This window comes from Theropithecus gelada, chromosome 15, assembly GCF_003255815.1.
Source record: "Theropithecus gelada isolate Dixy chromosome 15, Tgel_1.0, whole genome shotgun sequence".
NCBI classification, from domain to species: Eukaryota; Metazoa; Chordata; class Mammalia; order Primates; family Cercopithecidae; genus Theropithecus; species Theropithecus gelada.
In genome coordinates, this window is record NC_037683.1 from 14340528 (window position 1) to 14361687 (window position 21160).

At 41.9% G+C, this 21160-nt stretch overlaps 1 protein-coding gene and 1 long non-coding RNA gene across 5 annotated transcripts in view; one reads left to right on the top strand and one right to left on the bottom strand.

The window, feature by feature from the left end:
* Window positions 1–1947: 1947 nt before the first annotated feature.
* LOC112608657 lies at window positions 1948–5639 on the bottom strand. The gene is made up of 2 exons (XR_003116028.1): window positions 5456–5639; window positions 1948–4193 (listed from the first exon to the last, which is right to left on the bottom strand). It is a non-coding gene; the product is annotated as an uncharacterized LOC112608657 (long non-coding RNA).
* The window catches only part of NR6A1 (nuclear receptor subfamily 6 group A member 1), a 255627-nt gene continuing 238888 nt past the window's right edge, over window positions 4422–21160 (top strand). For all 4 annotated transcript variants that reach the window (XM_025360666.1, XM_025360664.1, XM_025360667.1 and 1 more), the window contains exon 1: window positions 4422–4739. In XM_025360666.1, coding sequence (XP_025216451.1) covers window positions 4640–4739 — 100 coding nt within the window. In that variant the 5' untranslated portion in view covers window positions 4422–4639. The remainder of the gene's footprint in view (window positions 4740–21160) is intronic.

The following is a 21160-nucleotide window of genomic DNA, read 5'->3' on the forward strand; positions in this document are numbered from 1 at the left end:
GTGTAACTCGGGAGGCTGGGGCAGGAGAATCGCTTGAACCGGGGAGGCAGAGGTTGCAGGGAGCGGAGACGGCACCACTGCACACCAGCTTGGGCAACAGAGTGAGACTCTGTCTGAAAAACAAACAAACAAACAAAACCAAAAAACAAAACTTAGCCGGGCGTGGTGGCACATGCCTGTAGTTCCGGCTACTCGGGAGGCTGAGGCACAAAAATCTCTTGAACCCAGGAGGCAGAGGCTGCAGTGAGCTGAGATCGTGACGCTGTACTCCAGCCTGGGTGACAGAGCGAGACTTTCTCAAAGAAAAAAAAAAGAAAAGAAAAAAGAAAAAAATACAAATTCTCAGGCTCCACTACAGACTTACAAAATCAGAAACTCTGGGGGTGGAGCCCAGCAATCTGTGTTTTAACAAGCCCTCCAGGGGGTTTAGGGTTTGAGAATCACTGATCTGGCACAAGGTATGGTGCTCCACAATCCTCAGCTGAATTAAAGAACCCTGTGCGAAGCACACACTCAGTACAAATAAGCTGCTGCTGCTTCTTCCTTTTTTTTTCTTGAGAGGGAGTCTAACACTGTCGTCTGGGCTGGAGTGCGGTGGTGTGATCTCAGCTCGCTGCAACGTCCGCCTCCCGGCTTCAAGCGATTCTCCTGCCTCAGCCGCCCAAGTAGCTGGGATTACAGGTGCCCGCCACCGTGCCCAGCTAATTTTTTGTGTTTTTAGTAGAGATGGGGTTTCACTATGTTGGCCAAGCTGGTCTCAAACTCCTGACCTCGTGATCTGCCTGCCTCGGCCTCCCAAAGTGCTGGGATTACAGGCGTTAGCCACCGTCCCCAGCCACAAATAAGCTTCTTTTATAACTAGAGATCCCCTGGGAGGCACCAAAACCGGGGCTAGATTAGTGTAAAAAGTAAAAATTGTGTATGTTCTTATGGACATAGTATCGAAAAAAATCAGCATGGTGGTTCTAAGGAGATCCAGGGAGTACGAATTTTCATTGAATACTTCTTTGCATCCTGTGGATTTTGCAATGTGTGTGTCCTAGCTATTCAAAAACTGGACGGAGTGTACTTAAAAGAAATCGAAGCAGGCAGGGGGGATTCCCTACCCCAGCCCTTTCTCAATGAATGCAGCCTGGCTCTGACTCTAGGGAGGACAAGGAAGAGCAAGGCTGCTGTCACTGGAGGAACTCTGCCCCCTGCTGGCTGTTTCCCCCGCATGACCTGATGATCTCTGGCTGCCTCCTCTTCACCCTTCTCTCCCTCGGTGGGCTCTGGTCACCACGGATTCTCCCAGCTGCTCAAATGGGCCAAGCCCTGATCTGGCCTTGGGACCTTGGCACATGCTGTTCCTTCCACCCGAAAGCCTTCCTCTCCACCTAGTCCCACTTCTAATCATCCTCCCGACTGAGCTCAATCTGCCCCGCCTCTGCTCCCAAAGTGCTAGGATTACAGATGTGAGCCACCACACCCTGCCATGCCTGCCTCATTCTTAGCTGTATCCCTGTCTGGTCGCGTCTGTCTGCTGCCTCTGGCCTCAGAACCACACCCACTAAGATCCCTCCTTATCCTTGGACACATTGCTTTCCAGATCTTTTGTCTTGAGTCCTGCAGGTGGTAGCAGAGTCTTTTTCATCTTTCTGAGCCTGTCCCCACATTTCTAAACTGGGGGGAAAGTACTGATTTCTTAGGATTGTTGGAAGAAATGTAGAGAAATTAGATAAAAGGCCCCATAGTAGGTGCTGGACTCATAGTGAGTGCTTAGTTCATAGAGCCCTCTATGCTTAGGACAGTGGCTGCGGTCTCTAGCAGTCATTTCCCTTGCTTTTCTCAGTTTTGTGGTATTTGACTCTTCCCAGAAGCACTTTCAGAAGACATGCGTCTGAGATTCAGAACCACTCTTTAAATAACATTAGTAACAGGTTCCATTTATTAGGCCAGACCTTTAACTGCTTTGCACGCATCGTTTAATTCTCACAGCATTCCTGCTAGGTAGCAACTATCGGTATTACCCATCCCCTCTTAGAAGACAGGAAATAGAGGCTCAGAAGTCACTCGCTTAGGGTTAGTTGTTTTTATCCATTCTTCCACCCAGTCAGTAATTATTGAGAGCCTACTATGTGCCAGTACTCAGCAGTTGGGGTTATGAGTGAGAATAAAGGGATGTGACTAGTCAGGGAGGTGTGGGAAGGTTTGTGGAAGGAAGGGACAACAGAGCTGTAGTCTGAAGGACTGGAGTTGTTTCCAGGGGCTGAGCATTTGGCTGAACTCTTCAGCCCATCTAAGAGGGTTGACTTAGAATCTTCATCAACTACCAAAATCCTAGGGCTGCATGTTTCTGCAGTGCCACTTAGGCTCTGATGGCATCTCCAGGGACAGAGAACTCACTACCACCAGAACCTGTGACAAAAAGGTAGAGTCCCAAGAAAGGCCAGATGGTCCTGATTTTTTTTTTTTTTTTTTTGAGACAGAGTTTTGCTCTTGTTGTCCAGGCTGGAGTGCGATGGCGCGATCTCGGCTCACCGCAATCTCCGCCTCCCAGGTTCAAACGATTCTCCTGCCTCAGCCTCCCGAGTAGCTGGGATTACTGGCATGCGCCACCACGCCTGGCTAATTTTGTATTTTTAGTAGCGACAGGTTTTCTCCATGTTGGTCAGGCTGGTCTCAAACTCCCGACCTCAGGTGATCCGCCCGCCTCAGTCTCCCAAAGTGCTGGGATGACAGGTGTGAGCCACCGCGCCCAGCAAGGTCCTAACATATTTTAGAACCCATAGCTGAGGGAATGGCAGGCCGTCCTCTCTCAGTCACAGGGTTTAGCTCCGAAACACTGCTACCTAGCAGAGGGGATCTAGTTGTCCCTCGGTGGAAGGTATTAAGGAAGATGCCACTGAAGAAACATTTGAACAGGATCTTGAAAGATGCATAAGAGTGTGGGAGTGGGTCTGGTGAACTCAGCTGCGTTCCAGCTTGAAGGAGCCAAGGATGAAGGTTCTGGTATGTGACAGAATGGAGCTGGAATCCCCATCACTTCTGGTGGACTTCATCACCAGAATTGCTGGATAGGGACAATATTGTTGCTCCCTCAGAGAGCGGGTACGAGGTTTAGACGGCAGAGTGTTAATGTAAGTCTCCCAGATTACATATGAAATAGTTTCACCAGTGTTGATAAGGTCCAGGTGCCCCCAAGTGCAGAGAAGCGTTGCAACTTTCGTAGCAGGTGAGGGAAGGGGTGTGGTGCGAAACGTGGGCAAAGGTCAGGTCAAGCAGGGATGCGAATGCCAGGACGAGGACTTACAATTAAGCAAAAATGACACAAAAGAGCTAAGGGATTGGTGGGGCGGGTGGAGCAGGAGAGGGCGAAGGAGGGGCCACCGAGGAAGCTGCAGCATAATCCGGCAGAGCAGAGGCGGGCAAAGCACCAACGTTCTCATTCTTTGTCTTCAAGCGGGCCAGGTAGGCCTTAGACCCTGGGCGACAGCAGCGAAGTCCTTTTCCGAAGGGGTCGCCGAAGGCGGACACCCCGGCGGGCCCAGTGACCGGTGGCCGCGCGCCACCTGGTGGCCGCAGCGGGCGGATTCGGCCGGGGGCCGCGGAGCAGCTGCAAAATTCAGGATTTTGCTTCCGGAAAGCTTCGGGAAACTGAGGTGGGAGGGGCGGGGGTTTACGATCTTCCAACTGGATCCTGTCCTTATTCCAACCCCCTTTTAGAGATAAGGAAACTGAGGAAAGGGGAAAGCGAACAAGACTGGGTAAGAGATCCCTCTTAAACGGACTGTTTCAAGACACCTGGAGTCAAGAGCCTAGGGCTTTCCTTAATAGCTCCAATGGCCCGGAGCTTAGTTTGCCCATCTGTTCTATGGGCAGGGGGAAAATGAAAGGGGAGGAGGGGAAACTTTGGTCTTTCCCGCCCACCCGGAGGTAAAAAGGCTTTAAAGACTACCCCGGAAAGAAGAGTTTTATAGATTCTATTTGCATACGAACGCAGTCACCTCAAGTTAAACTCCGGTCCTTTAATCTCCGGTCCAATTTGTCCTGCAGCGGCAGGCAGAGGCCCTCGTGAGTACCTTAAAGCCCCGCCTCCAGGGCCCCGCCCACAGGGTTGGGCTTCGTTGCACGTGCTCACCCGGCTGCCTCGCGATCCGCCTCCTTGGAAAGACTCATTGTTGGAGAGGGGGGTTGCGAGGACTCTTAGGGAACTTTGATCAGGTATAAATCACAATCAAGAGAAGTCCCGGAAGTATCCGCTTACTACGTAGACATCAAACGCTTTGTCATGGTTCTTGATATTGACAGACTTTAGCTTTCCCTTCTCAGTGCTTCTTATCCCTCCTTCCACCCCTTCAGTTGGTGCGGTCGGCGTGGCCGGCCTCGCTGAGCGGACTCCAACTCCCAGCGTGCCCCGCAGGGCCGTGCGCGGCAGCGGCGTGTGACGTCAGGGGAGGGAGCTGGCCAGTGCTGAGGGGGCGCGGCGCGGAGGGGCGCGGAGCGGCGCGAGCCGGGCGGCTGGAGGCCCAGAGAGCGCCGCGGCCGGGAGCCCGCGGGCTCCTGACAGCCTCCTCCCCTCGGCGTACGACGACCACGGCGACTAGGGCGCCGGTCATGGCGGAGCAGCAAACCCGGCGCGGACCCTAGGCACCACCGCATGGAGCGGGACGAACGGCCGCCTAGCGGAGGGGGAGGCGGCGGGGGCTCGGCGGGGTTCCTGGAGCCGCCCGCCGCGCTCCCTCCGCCGCCGCGCAACGGTGGGTGAGGGGCCTGCGACGCCCGGGCCAGGCAGGAACCGGCCTCCTGAGCCTCCTCCAGGGATCCCCCTGCTCTCAGCCAACCCTCGCCCCGGGAAGCCGCAGCGACTCCGCTGCCCCTTAGCGTGGACCTTCACCCCGGTCCCCCTCGGCGCGGACCCTCCCTCTCCTCCCCCGTCTCGCTCAGGGTGGACCCTCCTCCTCCGTCCCCGTTCCCTTCCGCGCGGACCCTCCCCCTGCCCGGGTCCCTGGGCACCGAGCTTCATTTCCCCCTCCCCCCGTCCCTTCTGCACAGGCCTCCCCTCCCCCCGTTCCCTCAGCACCAATCCTCCCTCCTCCCCCCCGGGTCCCCTCCCCCTGTCTTCCCAGCACCGAACCCTCCCTTCCCCCCGGGCCCCTTAGCTTGGAAGTCTCCCCCGCGGTCCGTCAGTGGGGGCATCCCCTCTCATTAGAGTCCCCTTCGCGCAGAGCCTCTCTTTTCCCCCACAGGGGTTCCTCCTCCCACCGAGGACGCTGCCTTCTTGCCCTGTCGACCCGACTCCACAGCACCCTTGTACCGCTCAGCTTTCTAGAGTGTTTTCCTCCTCTGCAGCCTCGCGCGTTCTCCCTTGAATACTGCGCGCCCCCCATCTCTTCCGAACCCCCGTTCGCTAGACATCCCCCAGTCGTTTCCTTTTTCGGACCCCTTCGCGCCTCCTCCTTCCCCTGCGCCTCACCTTCCCCAACGCCCCGCGCTCTCTGGCCGGTCGCCGCCCCTACTCAGCCCCCCTCTCCGCCAGGCAGCGGCTTTCCCTGGCCGAGGGCTCCAGCACGCCCCGGGGCCCCGGACACCTGCCTCCTCCCGGCTTCTGCCCGGCAGGTCTCGGTCCCCACCTCTTAGCCTCAGTTCTCCTCTTCCTTGTCCCGATGCGGGACCCTGGGCGCTGAGAATCCCTCACCTGGCCCGGCCCTTCCTACCGCTCGTCCCTTGCCCCCTCGCCCGGGCCAGCTCCTCAGGTTCCTCGGGGCTTCCTCACCCTCCTCCCCTTCGCCTCCTCCCCCTGCGGGGTGTTTTATTTGTATCTGTTTGATATTTCCCCCCTCGGTGTTTGCCGCGGAATGTTTTTATTGGTAACGTGTTAGGAGCTTTTGTGAGGTCGTAAAAGGTGAACTTTTGAACTTGGAAAGCGCCCTGGAGCAATTAGCGCAGGCGATCGCCCCGGGAGGCCTGCATTACAAAGGGTGCTCGCACCGGCCGGCAAACGCTCCGGCGGCAAACCCGATTTATTTATTTATTTGCCCTGTTTTCCACCTTTCACATCTCCTCATTTCCGAATAAAGGGAGGCTCTCAGAGATCCGTACCTCCTCCCCTCGCTGCGCCATAAACTCGCAATTCTCTGAAAGATCTAGGACCGAACAGTGTCTAACAAGTAACAGATTTCAAATTGAATGCAAACACCCGGGACAGTTAGGAGGCACTAAAAATTAACTGCTTCACCAAGAGGTTTCTCAATCAGGACAGTGACCTGGCAGGTGTGAGGAAAGTAACCTGAAAATAGGTCACTTAGGCGCTCAATTGTTGAATGAGTGAGTAGCTACAGAGGGTGGAAATCGTGGGTTGGATCTGTGCCTTCATACGTTTATTAACTCGTCAAACATTTTGTTAGTTCAGGAGATCTGGTGTTTTTACTAAAGGGAAAAGTCCGTGTAGAAGAGAGCTTGGTTAACTTCACTTGATATTGCTGATCTTAAAAATAGTGATGTGTTTTCAAAGCTCTTTTTTTTTTTTTTTTTTAAATTTGTGTGTGATGTGTGATGTCTAGGTGGCTGGCCGTTCCGTGGGCTGTCGTTGGCAACTAATTTCTGAATGTGACCATGTTTGAGATCAATAAAATTCCGTGTCACAAAGGGGAAAGCTGGAATCCAGTTAGTGTAGGAGACGGTATCATAGGAACAAAGGATTTCTTTAATGCCTTTGACTTTTTAAGCTAGTTTGTGTGGAGATTTGGTTTGGTATTAATTTGTGAGTGTTGTAAATCCTGATCTAAAATTTCCCATGCTGGTGTTTTTGAATCCAAGCCCCAACCTATCTTATATCCCATGTTAGCGTGTATATTTCTGTGATGCCTTCCTGTGTGTGAATACTTCCTGTACCCACCTGTGCATATAATGTAGATGACGGATTTTACTGCAATTCAATATTTACTGCAATATTGCTTTCAATTCTACTTGAGAGTAATAGTGTTGTAAGAGAAACCTAAGAACTGCATTTGTTATTAATTATTCATTAGTACATTTTAAATAACTCAATGGTAATTTTAACTCTTAATCAGATTTCCCACTCATAGTCTCATTTCCTCAATTGGTCAGAACCATTAGAAAGAATGTTATCGAGCAATCCATTTAGGCTAAGGTGGCTTTAATATTTTACATTAGTCTAAGTTAGTGGTACAGATGTTTTCTTTTTGCTGAAAATGCAATGGGAACTTCTGGCAGCTTGATGGGCTTAAAATACACGAGAAGCTAGACCGTTGTGGAATATTTTTCAGTGTAAAAGCTAGCATTGTGCAGTGTTTTACAATTTATGTTCGTTAGCACTTAGGAAGTTAACATGCTCACAGAAGAATTGTCAAAAATTTTTTTTTAAGTTTGCTTTTGGAACAATGGGCACATTTTTTCTCTTTTGCTTCCTAATTAATATTTTTTTCCCAAAAATATATGAAACTGCTTGTTCTGAGTAGAAAATAATTATCTCTTTTTTAATCATAGTGGCTGATTTCTATTTTGTACGAACTATTTTCAAGAGACGACTGTATAGATAGGGGGTCTTTTGGTCTCTGTCAGGAAGAAATAAACTGGAGGTGGCATTTTAGAAATGTTTTCCTACCGGAAACGCCATTGATGCTGAATTTACAGTCCTTTGAATGATTTTTATTCTGTCAGAATAGAGTTTCTTTCTAGCCTTTTAATGCACCATCATCCTTCCAGGAATTCCCTGTGCTGACTGCGCTACTTTCAGTCGTTGCTTGTAGGTTTTCATAACAAACATGAACTCATTTAGTTGTAATAGAGGACTGCTCCCTTTTGGGATTTCAAAGGAAGAGGAATGATTTGAGGAAGTGTATGCTGAATATTGCATTTGTTCATTTTAAGAGAATGAGGGAATAGACTTTTAAATATTTAAAGCAAAGGAAGGCAAAGGAAGGTTATAAGCCATTATAAGTAATTAAAAGCATATTTTGTGTAATTATACTTTAGAGGAAATGGGGAGAAGTTCACCAAATAGCAGGATTCCTTTTTCTCCTGCTGTAACCATGCCATCCAAATGTTTATGCGGGAAAATAAATTGGCAGCTGTTTCCCGTGGTGATTTAACTTTTCAGTTCTGTGATTTTAAAAATTAAGTTAATTCTGAGTTGCCCCAGAATTTTTTCCTACTCCCGTTAGAAAAACAAAAACAAAAGTGAAAACAAAAACCATGCTGTGGTACTGTTGTTTCTTAGTACCTACAGCATGCAGGTTTTGCTTTTTTTTTTTTTTTTTTTTGGTAGCTTCTGTGACCTCCAAAGATGGCTAGGGTAGAAGAAAGGCAACAGTGAGCAAATTCAAGTGGTGATTTTGCATAGCTGAGGTGGGAGATGACCACATTTACAATCTCTAGTGTACAAGCCACCAAATCTGTCAGCAGTTCTGATTCATGTAACCAAAATATGATGACATGATTCCTAATCTATAGTTCATTCTGACTTCTGTGGCAAAAAGGTCTATGCAAGGCACATGTGTTAGCACATGAAAGGGAGCTGGATGAGGAACTAATGAAAAAAAAAACTGGTAAATTTCCAAAAATATATCCAAATTATGCATTTCCATATTTTATTTAGAATTTCCTTGTTTCTCATTCCCTACTTTTTCCCTAGGGTTTTGGGGCAAAGGTGGAAAATAGAGTTTAGATTATACATTTTAGAATAGTAGAGGATGTTAGGTGGAAATGCCAACTGTTGCTGTAACATTGGTAAAGGAAGTTTCTTATACCACCCCTAGCGTTTGTTGTGCAAGTTGGCTTTAAATTGCTAATGATGCTTGCATGTTTTGGAGCTTGGAGCTGTGTTAGTTTCATCTGTGTTAGTAGGAAGACTTACCACTTCGTTTTTATAATTGGGTAGATATTATTTACTGGTTGTGTTGAAAAATTGGTCTGTTAATGAACTGTATTCAGATGGCAACTTCTGACTTAAGAATTGCATAAAGCCAGGTTAGATTCTCCCATATTAGGAGACTTCATTGTCAGCAAATTCATCGAAATCTTTGGGGCTGGTCATAATTTTTGCTTCTTAAGTTTATTTTTGGTTTATAGCCAAATTAATGACACTTTTCTGTTCAGTATTTTTTCCATGCATAATAATTAAGTTGAAAGTGACGCTTGAGAAGATGTGTTTTAGAGTAAATTTTACATTGTTGGTTCAGTCTATTTTTTTTAAGTAGGACAATAAAAGTGCCTTATTTCATGTGTAAAAACAGATTCTAGTAATGTGTGAAAAAGGTCAGAATTAGAAAAATCAAAATTCTGAATCAACAGATAAACACGTTTGTATTTCAGTAAAGGATAAATGTGCTTGAAACGATTTTTAACAGAAGGTAGCTATCTAATCTGCCCCCATAAGTAGTGATCTGATATACCCAACTCTTTGTAATACTTTGAGAGCATTTCCAAAACCAATTAAGTTGTGAAGGAAAATGTTTTCTCTCACACTTCTTCTTTAAGATCAGCCTTAACTTTTTAATTATAGTTTTTTCCTGGCTCAGGTAATTTCTTAAGGGTTTATGGATGCCTTTGATAACTAGGGTTCGGAAATACCAGAATTATTAAAAATCAGCAAGAAAGTGGTTTGGTACTGAGCAGGTAATTCTGTCTTGGGTATTGAGCTTTCTAGAGCTAAAGTTTCAGATTCAGCTGAGCTTAAATTTAAAAAAACATCTGTAGATGTAACTTTGATATACAGATTTCTAGAATTCAGCCCAGTCTTTTGTTTATTGCTTGTTTTCCAACATGGCTTGTCTTTAAGAAAAAGACAAGGGTGTTAGACTGTAACACCCTTAGTAGGTAATGGAAACTCAGAAGAAAACCATTGTGAGATGTCTAACCTGTTTTTCAGTGTGGTGGAGAAATAACCACAGGAAAAAGAGGAGAGCATAATTTGAAAGAATAAAACATTTCCTATGGTATTTCGTTCTTCATTCTTTGTTACCTGCTATTAAACAGCAGCCTTTGTAGAGAAGCTTCTCAGAAAACCCAGATTTTTTCATTGGTTACAGTTATTTACTAGTGTAACCTGGTAATTCTAATTAACAGTGATTTAGTTTGGGAGCGGACCAGGATTTCCTCAGCTGGCTGCTGGGGAGCTGAATTGCTTTTTTCCCCACCCCCAGCTGCACCAAATCTTTTGATCCCCAGGCTACTACAGTGGTTGTCATTTGAGAAAGCAAACTGAGAGAAAATATGTTGTGAAAATAGCCTACTTTGAAACCTCATTTGCATTTTGGAATTTTTGTTCTTAAAAAAATTATAGGAATAATTGAATTCCCAAATGTTTATCTTGACAGAAGCAAACTGGCCAAATTCTTATGTCTAAATAGAAAATTCCTGGATTTCCTAAAATTTTTTTGCTTTAAAAATTTCGGGGGCTGTTTTAATATTGATAGTCACGATTTCAAAAGAGAAATGATTCTAATTATAAATTCACGGGAGGGTTTCAAATGTTTTGAGTTTCTTTAGGGAGTGTGTGTTTGGGACAAATAAAGTTATGCAGTGGAGTAGTTTTCATTCAGGGTAGCTTGTGGTTTCTCTATCAGCATTATATAATAAGCTTAAATACAGAATTACAGATTCTTATGTCTTATACTAAATAAACCATACAATTTGTTACATTAAGAATTGACTTTTAAAAAGTGTCTTTAAATGATGAGGTCTTTGGATTCTAATTGTAAACTCTACACCCTCCAATTTGTTTACACCAGAGAAGCTATTCAAGCATAAACCACAGATGGCAGTAGCAGTATATTTTTCTGTTTCTGGACTGATTCTTGCCTTTAAGTTGGTGTCAGTTCTATGGGCCCTGTTGATAAGTCAGCTGGCAGGTGTAATGTTTCTAAAACCAATTCCCTGGGCAGCAATATGTAATGTATTCAGGGAAACAAATCCAGGCATTTGATTTGAAGATATACTCTGTGGGTGGTTTGACCCAGAAGAGTGACTGCACTCACTGCCTGAGTGAGAATTACTTTAAAAATTTGGTAATAGTGATTAAGGGAGTTGTTAGAGTAATAGCTATAGCATATTGGAATTGTACTGTTATTATTAGCAGAGAATGTATCTAACAGATACTTGCTTGAACAACTGTTTGCATTGGAAACAATTTATAACTCATTAAAAATATACTCAAGATTCATATTTTGAGAGAGATATGCACAACTAAATTCTTCATGTGAAAAAGATGGATAATCTTCCCAGCTGTTTATTTCCAGTTCCTCCTTACATTTCATAGAATTGGGGATTTTTAGATCTGTGTATGAGAGCATTTTGGAGGTCTAGGAATGGGTTCTGCTTGCTCTTCCAGCCATCACTGTAGTGCCCAAATTTCTGTATTCTCTATTTTCTTCTAAAACGCTGATAAAAAAAGAGATGATTGATTAGATTTCCTGTGATGTTTTATCTATGATGTTTCCTTCAGGTATAATCGCATAGTTTAGGGCTCAGGAAACATTTTAGTAACAAATCTACCTCAAAATGAAGCATAGACTGATTCCGTGAAGGGAATAGCTTAACCATATAATTTTCTTTCTTTCTTTTTCTTTTTTTTTGTGATGGAGTCTCACTCTGTTGCCCAGGCTGGAGTGCAGTGGTGTGATCTGGGCTCACTGCAACCTCAGCTTCCCGGGTTCAAGCGATTGTCCTGCCTCAGCCTCCTGAGTAGCTGGGATTACAGGCATCCACCACCATGCCCAGCTAATTTTTGTATTTTTAATAGAGACAGGGTTTCACCATGTTGGCCAGGCTGGTCTCGAACTCCTGACCTCAAGTGATCCACCTGCCTCAGCCTCCCAAAGTACTGGGATTACAGATGTGAGCCACCGTGCCTGGCAGTTTTCATTTTTAAAACTGATTTTATTAATTCAAGTCCCCATTTCAGTCATGAAGCTGTATCACCTTGGAAGAATTAAAAATTCAGTCTTTTAAAAATTCCTTATGCTCCACTGGATCAGATGCAATGTTCTTTTTATTACGGGTAACTCCAATTTATCTAATTTAGTCTTTCTGTCACAAAAGAAAGAAAAGCTAGAAGACAGAACACTTCTTTGTAGCCTTATGTACTTTATCCCGCTTCCTCATCCCTTGCCTTTTAAAATTTATAAACAAATAATGAAGTAGTACTCAAGTGTATTTTCTGTCATTCGTTGACCATTCATTACTATTGTTTGTTTCAAACTTAATTTCTTCCCGTTTATTGAGTCCTTAAATTTATTTATGGTTGCATCCAAACCAGTGATTTTCAAAGTGTGGTCTGCAAACCTCTGGGGGTCCTTGAGACCCTTTCAGGATGTTCTCAAATATATTTTAATCATAATGCTAAGACATCATTTTTCACTGTATTGACATTTACACTGATTTTGCAGAAACAATAGTGAGTAAAAACTGTTGGTCCCTTACCAGAAATCAAGGCACAAACTGTGTCATTATATGCTTCACTTCCATGCACTTGTATTTTTTAAAAAGACTTTTCCACTTAATGTCATCCTTGATGTAACAGTAAAAATGATGATTAAATCTTGATCCTTGAGTACATGTACTTTTGATATTCTGTGTGACAAAATGGAAAAGTACATGCAAAGCACTTCTGGTGCAAACTAAAATAAAATGGTTAAGACATATTGCTTGTGTGATGTTGTGATCTGAGCTAGCTACTTTTGTTCATGGAATACTTGAAATAATTAAACTATACTTGATTCAGCCTTGGACATTTGGCAGACTATTTTTTCTTAAATGAACAGTAAGTCTGTCATATCAAGAAAAACAGACAGTACTGATTGCCAGTAAATAAAATTTGAGTTTTCAAGCAACAATTGGTTTTGGAAAACTTGTACTTGCCACTAAGAGCTTGACAGCTTCCCAATGGTTAAAGCCTTTTCTGATGAGATGGATGATGAAATTAACAAATGTGATTTTTGATGTTATGAAATGTGTCAACATTTTGAAAATCTGAATATCTCAGTAATTGAGTATTTTCCAGAAGTGCTGTGTGTGATATTACAGGAACCTGCATGGGTAAGAGATCTGTTCAAAATGCCAGATTGATCAATAGATTTTAGTGTAATGGATTACACATAGTTCATTGATATGGTTTTAAACTCACACTGAACTAACCTTTAAGAAAGTACCACTTACTGAGTTTTGGTGTAGTATCAAAGAAGACTATCCACAATTACTTTAAAAAGCAAATACTTATTCTTTTTCCGATTATAAATCTGTGGGGTCTGCCTGTGCTTCAATAACAACAAAAAATCACAATATACTGAATGGAGAAGCATGTAGGAGATATAGCTGCGAGGATTAAGCCAGATATTAAGGAGATTAGCAAAATGTAAAACAGTGCCACTCTTCTAATTTTTATGTTTTATTGGACAATTTTCTTTTTCATAAAAATGTTATACGAACATGCGGTGGATTTATTAAATTTCAATGGATTACTAAATATTTTAAATTTTTCATAGTTTTATTTTCCAGTATGATAAATATCAATAGACAAAGCCACATAAATATCAACCCTTTAGGGTCCTTCATGCTTTTTAAGAGTGTAAAAGGGGTCCTGAAGAACACTCAGGCCAAAATATATGAGAACTCCAGGTCTAAATGAACTAACGAAATGTTAGTAAGAAGATGGTGACTTCGCCAGATACCATTAGTAGTACTTTTTTACTTTGGAGTTTTCTTATTTCCCTCCATAATTGAGCTACTTTCATTGAAAATGAGTTCATATCATTTTAAGTTTTCTTTGCTTGGGAATATGTGAAATGTGTGGTAGTGCACTCTCACTGAGTTCTCTGATAAAGCTTTTGTTACCTGCTACATGAAACCTGTTGCTTAACTGATAATTGTCTTGTAGCAGCAGTTTTTCCAGAGAACCAGTTGCCTCACCAAGGGTAGACTTACAATTGTGGAAATAAATCTGACAATAGAATTTCTTAAGAGTCATTGCTATAAAATAATGAACTATTTATAAGAGATAAAGATCCTATCGTGCTTTTTAAAACTTCCATCAAGAATAGCTTGCTTGTTTGCTTTCCTTAGACATATTTGGCTATCACTGAGTGTTAGAGTTGTGATTTCGGTAATGCCATTTTGTAAGTTGGTTTGCTTTTAACCTGGTTTTCACTGAGATGGTAATAAAGTCTGTATAGGAGAGGCATCTCTTCCTCTGGTCTAAGAATATCCTTTCCTAGTGTGAGTAACATTTTAGTGTAAGTCAATTACTGTGTTGTTAAAGAGTTAGAGATTTACTCCTTAGGGTAGTTGCTAGGTAGAACTCATCCTGTAGTGGGCTTGCTGGCTGAAGAAATGTCATGTAACAATGTGAATAACAAATAAGGAGTTACTTAATCAGAATTCAAGGTGAAGCTTGGGTAGGTGTTGAAAGATCAGTGAGATAATTATTTGGGCTTCCTTCCTAAGAGCTCTGTAATTATCTTGATGTTCTTGGAGTTTCATGTAATGTACCTTTGAAAACATTTTTGTGTTCTGTGGGGATTGCAGCTTAGTTATAAGAAAATACAAACCTTTCTTTTTTATCTTACTGTTTGGATTTCAAGATTCACATGAAATCTTCCACTGCATTCTTCAATTTAGTTAAATTGCTTTAATTATGAAACCTAGTAACTGAGATAGATAAGGCTTTTTCCTTCAGTATTCTTACTGTACTCTTGAAATCTAACCTGTCAGGAGACTTCCTCTCTCTAGTCTAGGAATCCTTCCCCCAAGATGCCTATTTAGCAGGATAATAAACCACCTGGGGGAAACCCCCCATTGACATGCATTTAGAGGGCTTTGTTTTTTGGAAATGGCAGTAGTAGTCCCATCCAGGGAGGAAGGATTTTGGTTAGATGGTGTGAGGCAAAGAGCAGGGACTCTGGAGTGTGGCCTAACAAAGATCACAGCTTTGCGACTTTGTCACTTGAATTCTCTGAACTTTAATGTTCTCATTTAACATTAATAGCTAACATTTACATAGTGTTTATAATCTAAACACCTATGTGCATTTATCCTCATAACTCTGAGGTAGGTGTTCTGTTATCCCGATTTTACAGGTGAAAACTGAGACCCACAGAGTTTAAACCTCCAGATTTCACAGCTAGTAACAGCGTTAATAATTTGTTTCGTAGATTTAACATTCCCTCTTCTCCCATATACTCTGACATTTCTGAAATTGACTGTAGGGTTATAAGGATTAGAGACAAGGTCTGTAAATTGCCAAGCATAGTATAGTATCTGCCTAAAAGCAAAAACCTGAGAATCTGAGCCATTTATATATGTTGGAGAGGCCCAGAATTCAACTTTTATTGATTAGAGAGCCAAAAAGACCCACTCTTAGCATTGGAAGTGACTTTTCTTTTCTCTCATGTTGGCTTTTTTTTTTTTTTTTGAGACGAAGTCTCACTCTATCTCCCAGGCTGGAGTGCAGTGCTACGATCTTGGCTCAATGCAACCTCTACCTTCCGGGTTCAAGCGATCCTCCTGCCTCAGCCTCCCGAGTGGCTGGGATTACAGGTGCCCACCACCACACCCAGCTAATTTTTGTATTTTTATTAGAGACGGGGTGTCACTGTGTTGGCCAAGCTGATCTCGAACTCCTCACTTCATGATCCACCTGCCTTGGCTTCCCAAAGTGCTGGGATTACAACTGTGAGCCACGGCCCCTGCCTCATGTTGGTTTTAATAAGCCATTGGCTAGAAAACAATTTTGCCAAATCAGGGACAATCTTTGGTGAACCCACGGGATGCTAAGGAATGAAGGTGTTTTGAGTTACTCAGGGCAGGGGTACAATGTCTTTTATTTGTATCCTAAGCACTGAAAGTTGGTGTTCTATGAACATTGAATGAATGAAAGAGGCAAGTCAGGAATATGAGGCTTTTGCTTATCTCAGAGCCCCTTGCTGGTAGTCAGAGAAAATTTACAAAATATAAGGAAAAGGAATATGCTTTTCAGCTACTTGAGGAAATTGGGGCCAGTATCTAAGTCAAGCAGTGTGTTTAAGCTAAATCCAAGGTTCGATGGGCCCTCCTGGAACTAGAATGTAGTTTCTGTTTGGAAACATGGTTCTCCTGTAATTTAAAGTGACTAGATACGCTAGATTAAGACGAGATGGCCAGTAAACCTAGTGGCTGTTTGCTTGACTGCATTCGGGAATGCAGCTTAGGAGAAGGTGGCCTTTGTCCCATGTACCTTTTTAAAATTCTGTCACACAAAGGAAATATAAGAGCTAGGTGTCCAAAATTTATAAAATATAGAAGGTGATTTCCTAGTGAAAAGAGAGATAGTGAGAAAGATGTAAAAGAGGATAGGCAGTGTGGATTAATAGAGTGTGTTAGCAAAGTAGTTTGAATAGGAAAAGACTTCAGAGAGGAGCCCAAACATTGAGGAGTTATGAAGCCCAGGAGATACTTTATACCTAGGATCTGATTCTCAAAGGCATGTCCACGTATAAAAATGGTTCACCTATAAAAATGGAGGAGCTAAATTAGATAATCCCTGAAAAGATTTTCCAGGTTTATGATGGAATGAATTGGGCAAAACAGGAAGTTGCAATTTAGAAAAGTCCTGCCTAAAGCAAATCGCTGTAGTACTCATTGCCCAGATTCTCTGGGATGATTTTGATTTCAGATACTGTTCAGTCATCCCTCTAAGAATATTTACATTTACCAAACTGCTTCCTTGTTCTGCTTTAGAACACTTGGCTGCTTTACAGTCTGTGGGATCACATAATTTATCTGTAAATTTCATTCTTTCAGTCTGCCTCATAAAAATGTTTACAGTTACAGTTCTGATGTTATAATTTGTAATGTAAATTTGAAATAAGTTATGGAGTATTTCTTTTGTTTTTTAAACAAGATCACTTTTTTCATTTATAACCCCTCCAGGCCACACTTTCTCTTTTTTGAGTACAGTTTCATTCACTGAGTCAAACCTGTAGTTAATTTTAGAGTTTTTCCTCATTCCTTGTCATAGGATATTTATCTGCAAAACTCATTCAGCATTGAGAAGAGTGCTGTCTTCCTAAGATTAAATGCGCTTCATTTGAGAACGTTGATTCATTCAGGGAAATTGCAAAACAGAAGGGAAACTTCCTGAAATGCTGCTGGTCTGTAAAAGGGAACCCAGCAGGAAAGGGGAGCGGTGCATGGGGGAAGGGTGAAGCGAAGAGTGTAGCAGGGTAGCTGCAGTTGAAATATTCATCAATCATTTTACTGGCACCAGGAAACCAATCAGCCTTTTAGGGAGAGAACTTAATCAATCACCCACCTAATGTGGGAAAATACAATTGCTTTCCCACAAAAAATATTCCCTTTCTTGGTGACAGATCGAATCTGAAAGATACTTGGGTTCCCTAGAATTCAGAACTGACTGCAAGCACTTGCTGAAAGTACTGCTGTGAAGAAGTGCATTTAACATTTGGAGATAAAATTTCCTATCCGCTGTGAGCCTTTTCAAAGTATTTCAAAGAGAGTTTGCTTTTCGTACAGTGTGCCTATCAAAAAATAAATACTGAGCATTTTTGTGCAATCCGAAGTGTGTGAAACACTGTAAGTTTATTCTCCAAAGCTAGTTTCAGATAAGGACTTCTGGCTGGAGAATACCCGATGTTTCAAATGCCTTGTTTGGAAAGCAGGGTTAGAGCATTGTCTAAGGAGCATATCCTGGGAAACACAGTTGGAAGTGCTTGCATATAAATAAAAGCAGGAGAGATACAGCTGCATCGTGTATTTAGGTTTTAAATACTTGTGATTTCTGAGGGTCTGTCTGTGCTTGAATTGCCTGTGGCCCTTAGGTCCTTTGGTTCTTAGATGTGAGCTGCTTGAGAATCCAGTGTTTTTAAAATTAATGCATGGTCACTGAAGAGAGTATGGAAAAACGAAGGGAAAATAACCTATAATCCTACCACTAAGCAACTTTCATTAATGTTTTCTTCTAGACCTCAAATCCAAGGTTTTTCTTTTGCAATTTTTTAGTCATACAATATATACTATTATGTTTTCTGCTTTTTGTTTAATTTTAAATGTTTTTTCTCCTGTTATAAACTTCACTCATTCAACATCAAGTTATTTGAAACTTTCGATAGCTATATGACAGCCCATTGTTTTTCACTGCTGGCCATTTAGATAGGTTTTATTTTTTCAATGTTTTAACAATGCTTCTCACACCATCTTGTGCTTTCTTTTATCTTGGCTTTTTTTGGGGGATAATTTTGAGAAGTGTGTGTCTATCTCAAAGTAGACTCACCAACAACTACTTTAATTTACACTGAGATACCTTGCATACCAACATCTAGGGCTGCCAGCAGCAGTACTTATTTATTTTAATAAATGCCTGGTGCTTGAGATAGAATTTGAGATACTGTGGGTAGGCTCTTTGCTTTTTATCATTTTGAGGGAAGAGAGAGTCGTTTCCCTCCCCCCTTTTTTTTCTTTTTGATTCTGGCACTAGAATGTTGCCCTGCACCCTCATCCTACCATCTCCAGCCTGGTCAGAGCTGTGCTTAGGGACTCTTCTGAGGCTACCTTCTTTCTTATAGATATGGGTGAATGAGTGGCAGAGACACCCTAGAGCCTTCTCTGGTTGCCTTTAAAAATCTTGGGATGATGACTTGATGTGCATGTGTTAATTATATCATCTCCCACAAAGTCTTGAGACCTGTGTCTTGAGACCTGCCCTATACCTGAGTGTGAATAGAAATTAAGTACATTCAGAGAGAATTTAAAGTTGCATTCCTTTAGAAATCTGCATGGGTTCCTCAGTGGCTAATTTCTATCCTGATCGTGTGCAGTGTTTGATGGTGAAAGACTCTGAATAACTCTTATGCTAATTTGAAGGGCATTCACAGTTTTTAACAGGTCTAGTTTCAGAATGGAAATAGGAATATTTTGGGAATCCAGCTATTTTATTAAAGCGTAAGTCATATTTGCTGAAATTAAAATTAAGTAGTCTTTAGACATTTTTAAAGTTTATGTTGATTGAAAGTAAACATGAACATTTAAAGATCATTTGCTTTGCTGCTTTGTGCCCACCACTGGTGGTCAGAAACTTGTGATTTGCCAAGACAGGTTTTATAATGCTCTTTAATAAGAAAATGAATAAGCCAGCTGCTCTTTCCCTCAACTATAGTGAGTACAAACCTCCTCAAATCCTGGTTAGTAATTAAAAGCCTTGAGATGACCTTGAATCTAACTGAACTACAAAAGCTGTCTTGAATTAAATTTATAGCTTTTGTCAATTTCAAAAGAATTGTATTCTATTTGCCAAAACATTAAGCATAGCCTTGGGTGTGTATTGAAGATCAGAAATAATTAATAAGAGGTACTACTGAAGTGCAAAGAGAAGCCTAATATGGGCTACAAAAATAAAGTTTGTCATCTGTTTGTTGATCATTTAAAATATGTACTTGAAAAGGTTTGAGAGGGTGGCATTTTTCAAAGTGTCATTTTGTGCTATTCAGATTTGCTGAAAAGATCTATCTTTTCCCCATCTTAACATCAAAGAGGTTTTTGAACCCAGTGGGGAATCAGAACAAATATTTAACACTTTCTCAAAAGTAACAGTTTAATTGATTCTTAAAATATTTTGCACGGTGGGAATTTTGTTAGTGAAAGTTTCTGATTATACTCAGGCAGTGTAAAAGTAAAAATATTAATGTTTTAAAAATGCTTTATGTGTGAGCCACATCTTAAGATCTATGAATAAAGAACTTTTCTGCTTACCAAAAGGGTAGAATATATTCTCAGTTGTTTAGAGAGCCTTGAAATACTATCTTATTGATAGAAAGGACCTTGACATTGTTGCTATAAGAAAAGTTAGGTTTTATGTCAGTAGGTCAGATAAGACATGTCTTCCAGCATCATAAATGTGATAAATCCCTGAAGAGTCTAGCAGTAAAGCAGATAGTTTGAGCAAGCAGTAATGTGTTTCATAGGTCTTGCAGATTTTAGGATTATTTTAGTTTTTACATTTATTTAATGAAACTAACCTAGTCACTCTTAGATCACAGTAATGAAATTATATGCCAGTGTGCTTGTGAATGAAACCAACATAATGAAAGGAAAAAGTTGTTAATACACAGCAGGGATTGCCAGTCTGAGTGTCTCTAATGGAAGTTCTCAAGCAGTTTCAGTTCTAATTTTATCTGAAATCATGTGAACAATAAGGTTGTTCAGGTTAAATAAAATGAGATCTCTGAAATACTGACTTTTGCCTGAAATATTTCCATTTAGTCTTACGGCAGTGTGACTCAACCTCTGAAAAGCAGATCTTTGCAGAAAAGGGTTACTGTAGTAATGGTAGACAAACTTTAGCAGTGGGAGGGTGGGGGTTAAAAATTGTTTCAGCAAATTGTTAGGATGTAGTGATAACTAGGTGCATTAGAGCCTGAGCTTTCATGTTAGACTTGGGTTTAAATCCTCTCTATTCTTGTAATTTTTTATGTGTTTTTTTGAGAGTTGGGTGGAAGGGAGGTGGAGATACTGGGTGGAGGGTGGTAAAAGGATGTGGAATCACCACACCGATTATTGGAGAATGAAATGAGGTAGTTTAAGGAAAACCTGGAATGTAGCTGTGTTACTTTACAAAAGTTTCTAAGTTAATTTCCTTATCTGTAAGTAAAGTTAATATCATCGATCTTGTAGGTACAGCAGACCAGTTTACCACAATCCAAGTCATTGAAAACCAGTTTTCCAAATGTTCAGTTTTCCCAATATTGCGTTCAATAAAAGACAATTTGCTGAATCTAATCTGTAGACCTTACAGAACCTGTTGTTAATCTCCTTTTTCTTAAATGCTCCCCACCATTTTTTTTCCTTTTTCTTTTTCCTCTTTCCTACACACCGTTTTTCCCCCATCCCCTGCAGCCCAGACAAGGATGTATATTTCTACCAGCAGAGGTCCTCTCTGCCTCAGCTCTCTCCAGCTGCAGTGTAGAGACAAATTGAACATCTTGAAAATGCTGGTATTGCAACGGTCAGTTCTGACTTCGCAGAAATCCTTAAAAGGTAGTTGAACTGACCCATCGATACAAATTTTTATAAACTGTCGATAAACTGTCCAAATATCTCAAACAAAATTTTGACAAATTTAAAGAATTGGCTGTTTGGCGATTTGGTCAGAATTATCTCATATATAGGTTTG